The 13,953-nt window shown below is 32.8% G+C and overlaps 1 protein-coding gene across 1 annotated transcript in view; it reads left to right on the plus strand.

Annotated features, from left to right (window-relative positions):
• Positions 1 to 11,928, plus strand: part of LOC145665511 (inactive hydroxysteroid dehydrogenase-like protein 1) — a 33,996-nt gene extending 22,068 nt beyond the window's left edge. The window contains exons 5-6 of the mRNA XM_081732817.1: positions 228 to 455; positions 11,830 to 11,928. Coding sequence (XP_081588943.1) covers positions 228 to 455; positions 11,830 to 11,928 — 327 coding nt within the window. The remainder of the gene's footprint in view (positions 1 to 227; positions 456 to 11,829) is intronic.
• The last annotated feature ends 2,025 nt before the right edge of the window (positions 11,929 to 13,953 follow it).

A 13,953-nucleotide genomic window follows, 5' to 3' on the forward strand; every position in this document is an offset into this window, starting at 1 on the left:
TGACACACGAGAACACGTTTCTGGGCACGGGCGTCTTTAGCGGGGGTGTCGGGGGACGCGTCCTCCCAGATTTTAGTCAAATATATTTAAAGAAACTATAGGCCTACTACTTTGTGTATACAATTTTTGGCGGAAAGAGAATTTTGATTAAGACCCTATTATACTTTTAATGCTCTTAGACGATTTAAAAATTGAACCATTTTCTCTCTCTCTGTATTTACTACTAGGTTTTCATCCGAAATTTCACGGAAGCCTTACGATTTGAAAACTTAGGATCTGGAATCGTGTTTCAGAAATTAAGTCCAGGATACGTAAGGACTAAGATGATTGAATTTAGAACTAAAGGACGAAATGTAGATTGGCTGGCACCAGACGCTGAAACTTATGCTAAGCATGCAATTAACACACTGGGACTAACGAGCAGCACTGCAGGATATTGGTGGCACTCGTTGTGTGTAAGTATTATTATTATTATTATTATTATTATTATTATTATTATTATTATTATTATTATTATTATTATTATTATTATTATTATTATTATTATTCATACTTTCTCAGCAGGTGATACTGTAATATTAGAGCCCTCTATGTATATTTCTGTTTTACTGTGTTTCTTCCTTTATTCTGTGGTTTGCAGCAAGTTTCACACAATTTTGCATGTGATCAATATTACGCTTTTCTTTATCTTATCTTCAATTCCGATTGTTTCAAACACGGTTTTCCACGTCTTGTTCACTCCACTTGCTGATACAGTAGAGTCCGTAAAACTCGGCACTTGATAACCGGCAGTCCGGATAACTCGGTCACTCCCTGGCGGGGTGAAAAAACCCGCATGCAGATATGTTCAAGGTCATTTCCGGGTATTTTTCTGAGGTCTGTCTTATCAGGTAAATTATTGTACAGTGTGTATTCATTAATTTTCATTTTCATGTATAGCAAAGGCTCTGTGCTTTCATAAAGTATGTATTTTTCCTTTGTTTACGGGTAATTGGGCAGTTTATTCTCTGTTCTATTCTGAAGTAAACAATACATACAAGTACAGTACTGTATTTTCTGAGGAAACACTCATAATTTATCTTTATTTAACCTCTTTCCCGATAACCTGAGATTTTCACAAACTCTGCCACCCTTCGGTCTACATTAGGCCGAGTTTTCGAAACTCTACTGTATTACTTTTGGTATTATTTTACATTTTTGGTGTTGCATTGTTCTCTTATATTTTGGGCTAATTGTTTGTATTTTTCTGTTCTCCTTTGTGTGCTTTCTGTAGGTTTGTTCGGTTTCGTATTGGATGTGTATTAGATGTATTCCTACTTTTTTTCTTTGTTTATTATTTGTAATATCATGATGTACTTCTGTGTCGATTAGTACCAAGGATCTTATAATATAGAGGATCTGCCTTTACAACAAAATCTTGAAGCCATACTAAAAAAGTCAAACTTAAAAAGAATTTGTAAGGATCTAGGGTCATTATTTCGGAATTAGCCTCTGAAAGGCAGTCTCACTTTTTGTGGCCAGAACGTACAACTAGAACATGTATTTACGTCTTTTATCTTATTTAATGTGTTGGGCGAAATGGTATTTTATCTAGCAATAGCTACGAATTAGAAGCAGGAGAAATGTTATAAAAATGCCATGAATAATCAAGGATCTTATAAAATAGAGGATCTGCCCTTACAACAAAATCTTGAAGCCATACGTCACAGTTTCGCCATTCCTACTCTGCCCACTCCGCCCAATAAGATCGCAATGTTTTGAGCCAACAATCATGGCGGAAACGAAAGTAGCCAATCAGACGATGGCAGATACGAGAGTAGCCAATCAGACGTGCCGATGCTCGGTTGTTTTTTGGCTTCATCGATTTAATAAAATAAAGATACATATGGGCAGATCCTCTATTTATAACATCCTTTATTAGTACTTTCTGTCCAAGTAAAGTTTGTTTGTCTGTTTCTAGTGTCGTATGCTTTTCTCGATACCATTTTCTGTCCCTTTCCTATTTCTTGGTGCATGGTTTTAGGTTTTAGCCACTTTGGCAGGTCTATTATTATTATTATTATTATTATTATTATTATTATTATTATTATTATTATTATTATTATTATTATTATTATTATTATAAATGGGCGTGTGATGAGCATGAGTATGAGCATAAATGCCAGTTAATGCAAACATGTAACATATACAAAAAAATTCAGTACTTGGTAACAAAATATATTATAAATAGTAAAACTATATAAAAGGTAGAATTTGTCAGGGATCTTGGAGTAATTTTTGATCATCAACTCACATTCAAGAGCCATGTGAATGACGTTATCAAACATTCAAACATCGCAACAGGTAATTTGCTTTGAAACTGGTCGAATTTCAAGAACCACACCACGTACATAAGACTATGTAAAACTCTTATCAGACCTAAACTTGAATTCGCAAGTGCGATTTGGTCAAACATTAGCAGAACAAATAATGATAAAATAGAGAGTCTAAAAGAGTTTTATATAATATGTTTATTTCTATTTACATTTGTACCAATATTATTGTAACTACGAAAGATTATTAGAGGTTTTTAATTTAAATATTTTATCACAAAGGAGAAAACAACAAGCGTTAAGATATTTAGAGTCCATTCTAGAAAATAAATTATACAGTCAGTACCTTGTAAATAATATCTCATACAGACAAGGGCGCCGATTTCTCTGTAAATTTGGGGGGGGGGGAAATTCAGATGCAGAAGGTATATATATGAGAATTTTAAAACAAATTGCATTCAAATTATGGCAAATATTGTATATTCATAAATACAATAGGGGGGCCCACATGAGATTTGGGGAGGCGGCCTCCCAGGATCGGCGCCCTTACGTACAGAGTACCAACTCACAGAGTAAGAAAGCAAATTTCTTATGTAAGAACGGTACAAAGAACTCTACATTAAAGGAGCAGTTCGACTTGTATTTTTTAAAAATTATTTCCATTTGTAGAATTGAAAATTTTAAAAGGAATAGTGTTTGTTTGATCGCTATACGTTCAGTCATTAGCAAATAACAGAGAAAAAAGATTTTGTGATTACGTCATCCGTGGGCGAGCTGCTAGAACAGGTTTCCATACACAGTGCCAAGCACTTCGTTAGTGCGGTGGCACTTCTAAAGTGCGATTTCCTTTTCCAGAACGGGTTCCAAAGACTTGGAAATGTCACCTGCATGTAGAAAATAATATTATCTGATGGTGGGCTGCACAAAAGTTTTTTATAATATTAAAAGGCGTAGTTTTCCCTTCAAAGCATAAGTTCAGGTTTTACAAAAGGAGGTAAAATTTCGAAACCAGTATTATTTAAATAGATGGCGGACGACATTGCTACAACACCTAAGTACCTTTTCTCTAATCATGGTTCCGATTCACAAACAGAAGTATGTTCATTTTCACTTGTTTTGCAATTTTTAATGCTGACCCTATAATTTTGTGCTTCAAGGTATGTACAGGAGCGTGGCTATGTGGGGAAAAATGAAATGATACCTGTAAGGTTTGCCAGAATACGAAAACTGCCTTACCGATTAAATTTGTTTTATTCGCATTGTTCTCCGCGGAACAACTCGCGTCAACCGTTTCCCATTGTGTCACTTAATACAGAAAAATTAAACGATGAATCAATGTCCTGAGAAACACTGTCAACATTACTGACCCGGTATATTTCACTCCCCCAATTCAGATTGTATAGCACTTGTATTTACATTTATTTCTAAAACAGTACCTTCATAATCATTGACTACAACCGTCAATTGCGCCTTGTATGATCATTTTACGTTGGTAACTGGACATACATCTGCGCTTGTTCAATAGCTCGAATTCTAAATTTTTCAATAATATATTTGGAACAGTATTCTTTCTCAGTTTGCGTGTAAATGATTCTCCTGGCATTAGCCTTTTTTTCAGTAAAGATGACTGCTAGAAGTCGGACTCTTCAAGATATTTGGAACAAACACGAGTGATTTTATTTGGCATAATTTTTTTCCTATTGATTTTCTTCAGCCATAATTTATATCGACCTGGTAATTCTCACGACTTGGAAACGTAAAAAAAAAGAAAAAAAGAAAAGAAAAAAGAAAGAAAAGAAAAGAAAGAAAAAATATACTCTATGTCCCTCAGCTTTAATCGCACGAGACTTACAACCGAAAACATAGCACGTGTTAGGCATTTCTACCTCACTTCCCAGACACAGCACGCGCTGTACTAACACGTGTTTTCTACTTCGCACCAGTATTTCTTTTAAAAAAAAAAATGTTCCCGGGGGGCACCTTAGTATTCGGAGCGGCACAAATCATTTTCACACTGTACTATTCTATTTATTATTATATTATAGACGTATTATTTTGGTCTCCTCCGCGGGGTCACTCTCAGAGCTTCGGGAAACAGTACCGCTCAAAAAAACATGTCTGGAAGTAACACTGCTTCGTACAGCACTACGTAATCACTGCTCTCCCTATATATATTTTTTGCATTAATCGTGTGGCTAAAACAACTAACAAAAACTTTTCTCAAGAATTCAATACAAAGCAAGACTGCTAACGAACCCAAAATAATCTATTAAATCCACTGCACAAGTGAGTGGTTGATGACTTACATTGCGTTCCTCACTAGCCCACAGGTGACGTCAACATTTGCAATTCATCAGAAACAAACGCCTATAGAAGCTGAACGAGACGGCCTATAAAGATTTTTAAAAAATACGTGTCTCTTGTTTTTTTTTTTTTTTTAAAAAAACAACTATCTATTGCACCAAATTTGTTTTTAACTCGAACTTCTCCTTTAAGTACCTTACTTATTATGTATAATTACAAAAAATCGGACTCTTAGAAATTAGGATTGTTACGTTTTTAGAACTTTTATAATGTTTTATCCTGTTATAACAATTCATACATAATTCTCTTTTGTGAATAATTACATTTATATTTTTATTATTAGACAATCTAATCATTAAGATTGGGGCTAGTTTAGTGGTTTTATTTTGTTATATTTTACTTTATATGATTCAGTTTTATACTATGAAATCTTATAATTGTACTCTTATATGGTATTAACATTGAATTTTAAGTCTTTAAATTGTATTGTGCACAAATATTCAATTACTTTGTACAGTGCTATATTTGGCTAACACTATTCTTAGCACTTTAAATATGTTATTAAATTAAATTAAATTGTTATTATTATTATTATTATTATTATTATTATTATTATTATTATTATTATTATTAATGATCATGGCTGTAGAACTGTCCCAAAGGTTTCAAAAATGGTTCCAGATTTTTTTGACAAGAAGAATGTTTAAGTTAAAGATAGCTACGAAATTTTTTGATGCTGGAACAATTCAAAGAGGGACACCACAAAGTTGTTCGCTCAGACTTTTACTGTTCTCAATATTTATAAATAATTTACCTAAAGTAATTAATGTCGTCAGTATATTGATGAACGCGAAGGATATTAAAGTGAATAAGGTTATTAGATATTATAATTATGTAGTCTCCAGCTTGGTATATATGTTATAGTAAACCAGAATAATCACTAACCTTTTTAATGTACCTGTGTAGACGATAATGCCTTTTCAATATACAGTATATATATCGAATACCTTAATCGAAAAATGAAATTTTTGAGTTTTACGTCCCACAGTTATGTCGGTTAGGCTAAAGGAGACGGTGATGATGAGAGATGAATGAAATGGTGGAATGAAGAAAGTGAGAGGAAACGGGAGAACTCCGAGAAAACCCACGCACACGGTGTTTGTCCACCACAAAGTTCACTTGACTGGAGCAGGGTTTGAATCCGGGACCCCAAGAACCAGAGGTGAATGCTCTACCACTGAGCCACCGCGGTCGAGATACCTTTATCGAGATTCCATCATCGGGGTAAAATACAGGCTTAAGTCATACGTATATAAAAAAAAAAAAAAAAAAAAAAAAAAAAAAAAAAACTTTACGTATTTAATATTAGTAACACAGTGGAAATTATTGGCATTGTAAAACAAATTGTATCAATGTAGTGGAAATTGTAGACCCTTAATAATATGGAGGCATCCAACTTTTTATTAAACAACCCAAAATTATATATTCATGTAAAAAAGATTAACTGCTCTTACTATTAACAAATAACTTGTTTATTTTCTTCTGTTGTAAATATTCAACAATTCTAGTTTCTTCCAAAAGTGTCCTTAAAACGTGGTCCAATTCACTAACCATACGACATATTTTACAGCAATGTTGATTCAATGTAGCCATACCATACCATATTGTTATTAAATATCTATATTGGAACATTCGATAATTATCTGTATATACAAGAAAGAGATCTTTGTACCAAATTGAAGTACTGTAATAACATTTATATGCTGGCCTGGAAATGTTTCTTCCACCTTTCTCAATCTTCAGTTTCCTCTTTTAACTACCAATATTTTGCTCTATTCTTCAGATCATTGATCAGTGTTCTTCTTCTTCCTATTCCTCTCTTTCCTTCCACTTTTCCTTCTATACCAGTATGAAGAAGCCAATTTGTTCGTAAGATGTGTCCAATCTAATTGATCTTCCTACGAAAGATGCTGGGTGAAAGCGTCTTCTTCTCTCCTATCCGTTTCAAAACATCTTCATTTGTTGCTCTCTCTCTGTCCACTTTATCTCCTCCATCTTCCTCCAATACCACATTTAGAAGCTCTCTAAATATTTCTTCTCTAACTTCCGTAATGTCCATCTCTGAACCAATGTCTGTCCAATGTCCAATACTCCATATATAGCACCTGACCAACTTCTTCCGTAGTCCAATATTAAGCCTGTTAGTTAAGAGTGATCTAATGTAATATACTTCAAAATCATTTTAAAAAACAAAAAAAAAAAAAAAATGTTGCAAGGTACAAAACGGCAATATATATTTGGTTAACTGGAGATGCTTGGATATAAAGTAAATGAAGTAGATACGAAGAACGAATTTAATGAATTAAACCAAACATCATTAAGAGGACAAGACATCCGAATGGATTTCCAGCCCATTATTTCCATGTTTGTCTTTTAGATTCGTAAAATTGACAAAAAAAAAAGCATAATTTAAAAGTCAACCTTAAACCATCCAAAAATTTATATTTTTTGATCAATATAAGAGTTATTTTGCGAAGGAAAGTACTTAAATTAAAATAAAAATTTTCCAATAACTTGCTTGTGTGAAGATATGTATATATATACATAGGAATTACAAAAACATATATTGGAACTAGATTAAAAGTGTGTTTAATTGAGTTCTGAGGAAACAAGAAAACGATTTCTGAGATACCTAAACACCTTCAATTAACCAAATATACTGTACAGTACATTACTGCTTTGCACCGTCTATCATCTTTAATTAAAAAAAAAAAAAAAAAAAAAAGTTTTAGAAGTGTATTATATTAGGACCACAAATCCAAAACTAAATACTGAAAAATGTAATATAGATAGAAAATGGTATAACATTATTAGTAATTTAAACGACAAAAGTTATATATATATTTGCAGACTGGAGATGCTAATATTTTTTAATATCTGCAACAGAAGAAAATAAACAAGTTATTTATTAAGAATTAAGTGCACTTAATCATTTGTAAAAAGTTTTTTTTTTTTTTTTTTTTTTTTTTTTTTTTAGAGGCGGAGCTTTAAACTGGCAACACTGTTTTCTGTGACCGGTTGTTTTGAGATTAGTTTGGTTTGACAATTCATCATGAATAGACTCGCGCCGGAGCAACGTTTGCAAATTGTACAAATTTATTTTGAAAACCATGATTCAATTCGACAAACTCATCGGGCATTACGTGAATTTATAGTGCTCATAATCAGTGTTTCATCCAGACCTGTTTTTTGGGGGTCACTGACTCCCGGAGCTCTGAGAGTGCCCCCCGGAGGAGACCAAAATAATACGTCTATAATATAATAATAAATAGAATAGTATCGGCAGTGCCTCCCCCCGGAATACCAAGTGAGCCCCTGCCCACCCCGGAACACTGTTTCTGAAAGAAACACTGCTCATAATCGTCCATCAGAGCGATTAATTCGAGAAACTATGGATCGTTTTTGCAGTACGTTGATACCAACAAATAAATATATAACTACCATGATTTCCTTGATAAGACTTGAAAGAAAATGTTAAGAAATATGAATCTATCGTAGGATAGTCCAGGATGGATCTATCGTAAGATAATTCATAGGTATCTGATTATTTACATTAAAAATAAATATAATAGTATGTGTATTGGGAAATGAAGTGATTTTCTTAACATCGGTGTATAATCGTGGGATATTAAGGTAAACAAAAGGGAAGAATTAGTTTTTTGTTATTATGAAATACTTTATTAAGAATGGTTTTAAATGATCTGCCAATGCATTAATTATTCCTAATTAGATGATATTAACAGTTGATAGAAGCTATTGAACAAGAACTTTATAAGATATCAAGATTAGATATTGGACGACTGAATACAGATTAATATTGCACTTAAACCTTTCCCAAATCCTGTCGTGTTATTTATTAATTTACCATGGCTTTCAGACCACCCAAAGTCCTTCTTCAGAGTAGAAGATAGAGTTAGTACATAATTAAAGATTAAGAAGCATAATAAAAAGGCTTCCCTAGAAGAAAGTGTGCGGATTATCTGAAATTTTGATGAATTTAAAGAGATAATACAATGTGACTTAAAAAATAAGTAAGTAAAATTGGTAATATACATATTCGACGAAATTTATATCTTATAGACTCTTAATTAAATGGTTTTAATAGAAGACGCTTTAGCCAAATAAGACGAACTTTATATAATTCAACAGACACTAAATGATATTGTATAAATGACACTATAAATTGCATAAGCGCATTCAGTTCCGTAGAATTATGAGTTCGATATATAAAAGGTAGTTTGACTACGATTTCTTTTCCCAGTATTTTATACTTCTAATTTTGTCCGTATTATGCTCCAGGATATATGATACGATCATACCATTGGCTGTTAATATGTAAATCATACTGCAAACGAAAGTAATACTTGTAGAACGTTACTAGAAGACGGAAGAAACGAATAAACTGTTTAGTTCTTTTTCTCTTTTTAAAATTAATTACTCTTACTTTCACTTAATTTATTTAATAAATATATTCGTATATTTCGTTTTCCATGTCTTTCGCACTGTATTACATATATGTAAATGAAAATCACTATGTTTGTGACTTAGTAACTCTTGAACCACACGACCGATTTCGATCAAATTTTCAACATAGATGAGGTTCAAGCCTGAAATGTTTTTTTTTTTTTTTTTTTTTTTTTTTTTTTATCATTTCACTTTGACGGTGCAACTTAGGGGAGGGAGAGCTATTTAAAAATGACCTAAAATGATTGATATTAGTATCGAATCCATTGTTTTCGGGGTCACTGACATGAACAGTGACACTTCCGATGCCGTTTAAATCCAAATTCAGCCTTGCAACTTGCGAGAGAGGAAGGGGTAGATATATAAAAATGATCGAAAATGACCAATATTAGTGTCGAATCTATAGTTTTCAGGGTCGCTGACGTGAACAGTGACACTTCTGATGCCGTTTAAATCCAAATTCAGCTCTGCAACTTGCGAGAGAGGAAGGGGTAGATATATAAAAATGATCAAAAATTATCACTATTAGTGTCGAATCCATTGTTTTCGGAGTCGCTGACATGAACAGTGACACTTCCGATGCCGTTTAAATCAGAATTCAGCCTCGCCACTTGGGGAGGGGAGCTATATAAAAGAGTTATGCATTTAAAGTTTTTATTTCAACCCAGCAAAGCGGGTGATCAACGCTAGTTCTGAATATATTAAATATTGGCTGTGAAAAAAGAAATGGTCTATTGTATCATTGCCAAGGGCACATATGTATCATCACTGCAGAAGTCAATATTTTTCATCCCCTTCCTCAATAGCCCTTCTCTCTGCATCATTTATATTGAATTCAAGCAAGTGAATTTCAGATTCCTATTCCTTAAATAAGAGAGTTTTCATATAACAAATGTTATGCCTTTATTTTCAAAATAATAATTTTAAAATTTTCACTTCTCTTTGCATAATAACCGAATGCATGCAGATGAATGAGATATTCTTATAAGCAGTGGTCAAAGTGAGACGGTGATACCGCCTCTGGTTTTTCAGGTATCAAGACATACCGTCACTGGAGAGTAGATGCTAAATACTTTAATAAATCCATTTTTATTGACGAATAGCTTTGCACGTAGAAAGATTTTATTTCTTATGCAAAAATCATTTCTACAATGACATTTTTGTTATTTTTTCTTACCTTTTGTTTTTAAATTGGGGTGTCTTCAAAGAAGTTCATCTAGTTTATATTTTAATGTACCATGTTGAATAGTTTCTTTGTTATGTGCATGCGTGTCTTCTTGCCTTAATGCATATAAATGTCACGTTTTGAGCATGGGCGGATTTAGAGGTTGTCTGCGATCTTCCGAGGTTTTGAATACCCCTCAGTCGAATGGGGGGTCCGTGAGTTTTCCCGCAGAAAATTGTTAATATAAAAACTCAGTTTTTGAGCATTTTCGTGTATAATTCTCTATAATACAACATAAGGGAATGTTTATTTTTTTTTTCAGAAAGTTGTTGAAGGGGGATCAAAATCTCTCCTCGTAACTAAAGAGAAGCTCTCCAATGGCTTTCAAAAAAAAATGAAATGAAATCTTTAAGTTTAACGTCCCACGGTTAGCCGGTTAGGTTAAAGGAGACGGTGATAATGGGATATGAGTGAAAATGGTGGAATGAAGAAAGTGGGAGGAAACTGGAGAACCCCGAGAAAATCCACGAGCACGGTGTTTGTCCACCACAAAGTCCACACGACGCGAGCTGAGATCGAACCAGGGACCCCAAGCACCGGAGGTGAACGCTCTACCACTGAGCCACCGCGCTCTACCACTGAAGATCTCACGATATCCATCTATTTCTATAATAGTAGGATCAATTTCTTATATATAGTGGATACGGTAACTTCCTTAAAAGCGAATGGATTAAAACCAAATTTGGTCAGTTTATTCATATTACAAATATCGAATCCGATCCGTCATACTGATTCAAAATGGAGGTTGTTTGAAAATTTTAAAACTTCATAACTCCCTTAATTTTGGGACATATGGTAAAAAAAATAAAGTGATTTCTAAGTTTGGTTTTTTAAAAAATGGACAGTTGTTTAAAAAGTTATTGAGTATTTTAAATGACTTGATAATGTGCGTTACGAAGATTGAACCGGATATTGCCGTACTAATGAGATCATAACATGCTCAGGTATCTCATTAGCTTTCAATTTTAATTGTATTTCAATATGCAGGTTTTGTTGCATTTGTATTTCTCTGGTGTTTCAATATGCAGTTCTCATTAGTTTCTTATCGTATGTCTTTCATTTAAATTGATTTTTAAGCAACTCTGCACCTGTTGTAAATGTTTAGTAGACTCATTTTTTATTGCTCTTAACAGTAGGTATAAAAATAAAAATATGTCTAATAGAACAAAATTCAAGATAATTTTTAAAAATATTTTCCGGTATCAGATTATAATTAACTCTTCCGCTTATTTTAGCGACTCCCCAGGTTGAGAAACCCTGGGTTAGATGGTATGGGTCAGGTATATTCAAGAATAGAACCATTTGATAGAAACAAGTCACAAAGCTATCCAAACACTTCATCAGTTAGAGGGGACCCATCACACTGTATGTGCTTTAATAATTTTGTGACATTTCTCGTTTCCTTTTTGTGAGCTTCATATTTTGTTTGAAAATTAACTTCTCTGTTATCATTCTTTTTCACAGACTGTAGCACTTGAGTTGTGTCCATACTACTTGAGAATTTTCGTTATAGCATTTAATACTTTTCTGGAGCGAAAGGAATATTTTAAGCAACGCCAGTAGAAAAATCAAGAGATCTTCACCACTTCAAGGACCATATTCTAGGATTATGAAAAAAAGCATTCTGTATAATTACATACTGCAATCTGTACATTACAACATACTTGAATGTATTGTGTATATATTATAACAATATGTACAAATGAATACTTTAATTTGTAAATATATTAATTATTATTATTGGAAACGTTGTGTTCGTATTGTTTTATATGCATACGACAAGTTTTTGTGTTACCCCATTCATAAGCTGTTCTATATTATACTTCTTCATAAGCTATATTCTACTTACAAATTTCTGTCATTCCTGAATTTAAAAAAAATAAATAAATGGATTGGATTATCTATTTTTCTCAGATTGACAACTGCATTAAATCGAATCTATACAAAAAATGGATTGGATTATCTATTTTTCCCAAATTGACAACTGCATTAAATAGAATCTATACAAAAAAAGGATTGGATTATCTATTCTTCCCAGATTGACAACTGCATTCAATAGAATATATACAAAAAAAAATGGATTGGATTATCTATTTTTCCCAAATTGACAACTGCATTAAATAGAATCTATACAAAAAAGGGATTGGATTATCTATTTTTCCCAGATTGACAACTGCATTCAATAGAATATATACAAAAAAATGGATTGGATTATCTATTTTTCCCAGATTGACAACTGCATTAAATAGAATCTATACACAATACGGTTTCCGTATAGCCTTAAAAAAAAACTCGAAACTTTAGAAAAGAACATCGCCCAATTTAAGAGTTATTACACGGATCCCAATGAAAAATCGAGTATTTACGAAATAACATGCAATTGCTAAAATAGTTATATAGGCAAAATGAAAAGAAATTTAAAAGTCCGAATAAAGGAACACATTAGAGATTCAAAAGCAGAAAATCCGGTGTCGAGTTTATCGAAGCATTTAAAAGAAACACAACACAGGGTAGAAGATTCAAAAATTTTATTTGGAGCTAGAAATGAAGTAGAGAGAGTGGTTTTTGAAATTTTATTTATTCATTAAAAAAAAATAAATAAATAAATCTAGATAAGGGATGGTTGAATGAAGAATGGGAAGCGGTAATTACAAAATTTTCACAACATTGGCATAGCAATAATCATAACATGAGTTGGCAATCTTCCAACAAGGAACAGGAAAGGCGCGCAAATTGACTCCGTCATATTATAGTTTGCTTCACCTCATTTGGAGATCACTGACACTTTTTTTTTAACACAGCTCTTCCTTTGGTAGGTCCGTTTCTTTTTATTCCTTGATGTTTCTATTCTCTTTCTTCCTGTTTTTAACCTCCATGACCAAGACTCCAGGGGAGAGTCGAAAGCTTGGAAGCTTAAAGGAAACTCAGGAATTACAGAAATCTGTATGTAGAATAATAGTTAGAATTTCTGAGCGTGATTTTGCAATGTATTTAACACTACGTTAAAATTTCAAGTGATCGAATGTTGACCCGTTTTAGAAATCCATAATCTTTACCCTTTTCTTACGAAAAAGACTACAAAGTAAGTATGGTAGTTCAAAATATATCAGAAATAATTATAATTTGTTTTCTACAGAATACAGATTTACTAAGAATTAAACATGATACAAACAATCTACGTATGAAAGCGAAACTGTTAAATGCATGTCTTATATATGTAGTAGCGTGTTATGTCAAGAGCATTTGTAGTGTCATGAGACTAGCTAAACAACATGGCTCCTATTATATTGAAACTACTTATTGTGTGATTGAACAAACGAGAAAAAAAAAAAAAATTTAGTAGTGATAGCTAGCAAAGAATCGTATACTGTTTCAGTGTAATATAGATCAAATCTGCTGGTGTTCCGTGTTATTTGGGAGAATGGGATTACGGTAAGGGAGCACGGAAAAGATTTTGTACTTTCCCGTATATGTAAACGAAATGAAACAATCAATCAAAATCTCCATTAGTAGTATTAGCCTGGACACGTATCTTCGAGTTTGAAACGAATGTGATATGTATTGTTGTCTGCCGTGTTACACATCGTG

This window comes from Thermobia domestica, chromosome 11, assembly GCF_964235325.1.
Source record: "Thermobia domestica chromosome 11, izTheDome1.hap1.1, whole genome shotgun sequence".
Classification (NCBI taxonomy): Eukaryota; Metazoa; Arthropoda; class Insecta; order Zygentoma; family Lepismatidae; genus Thermobia; species Thermobia domestica.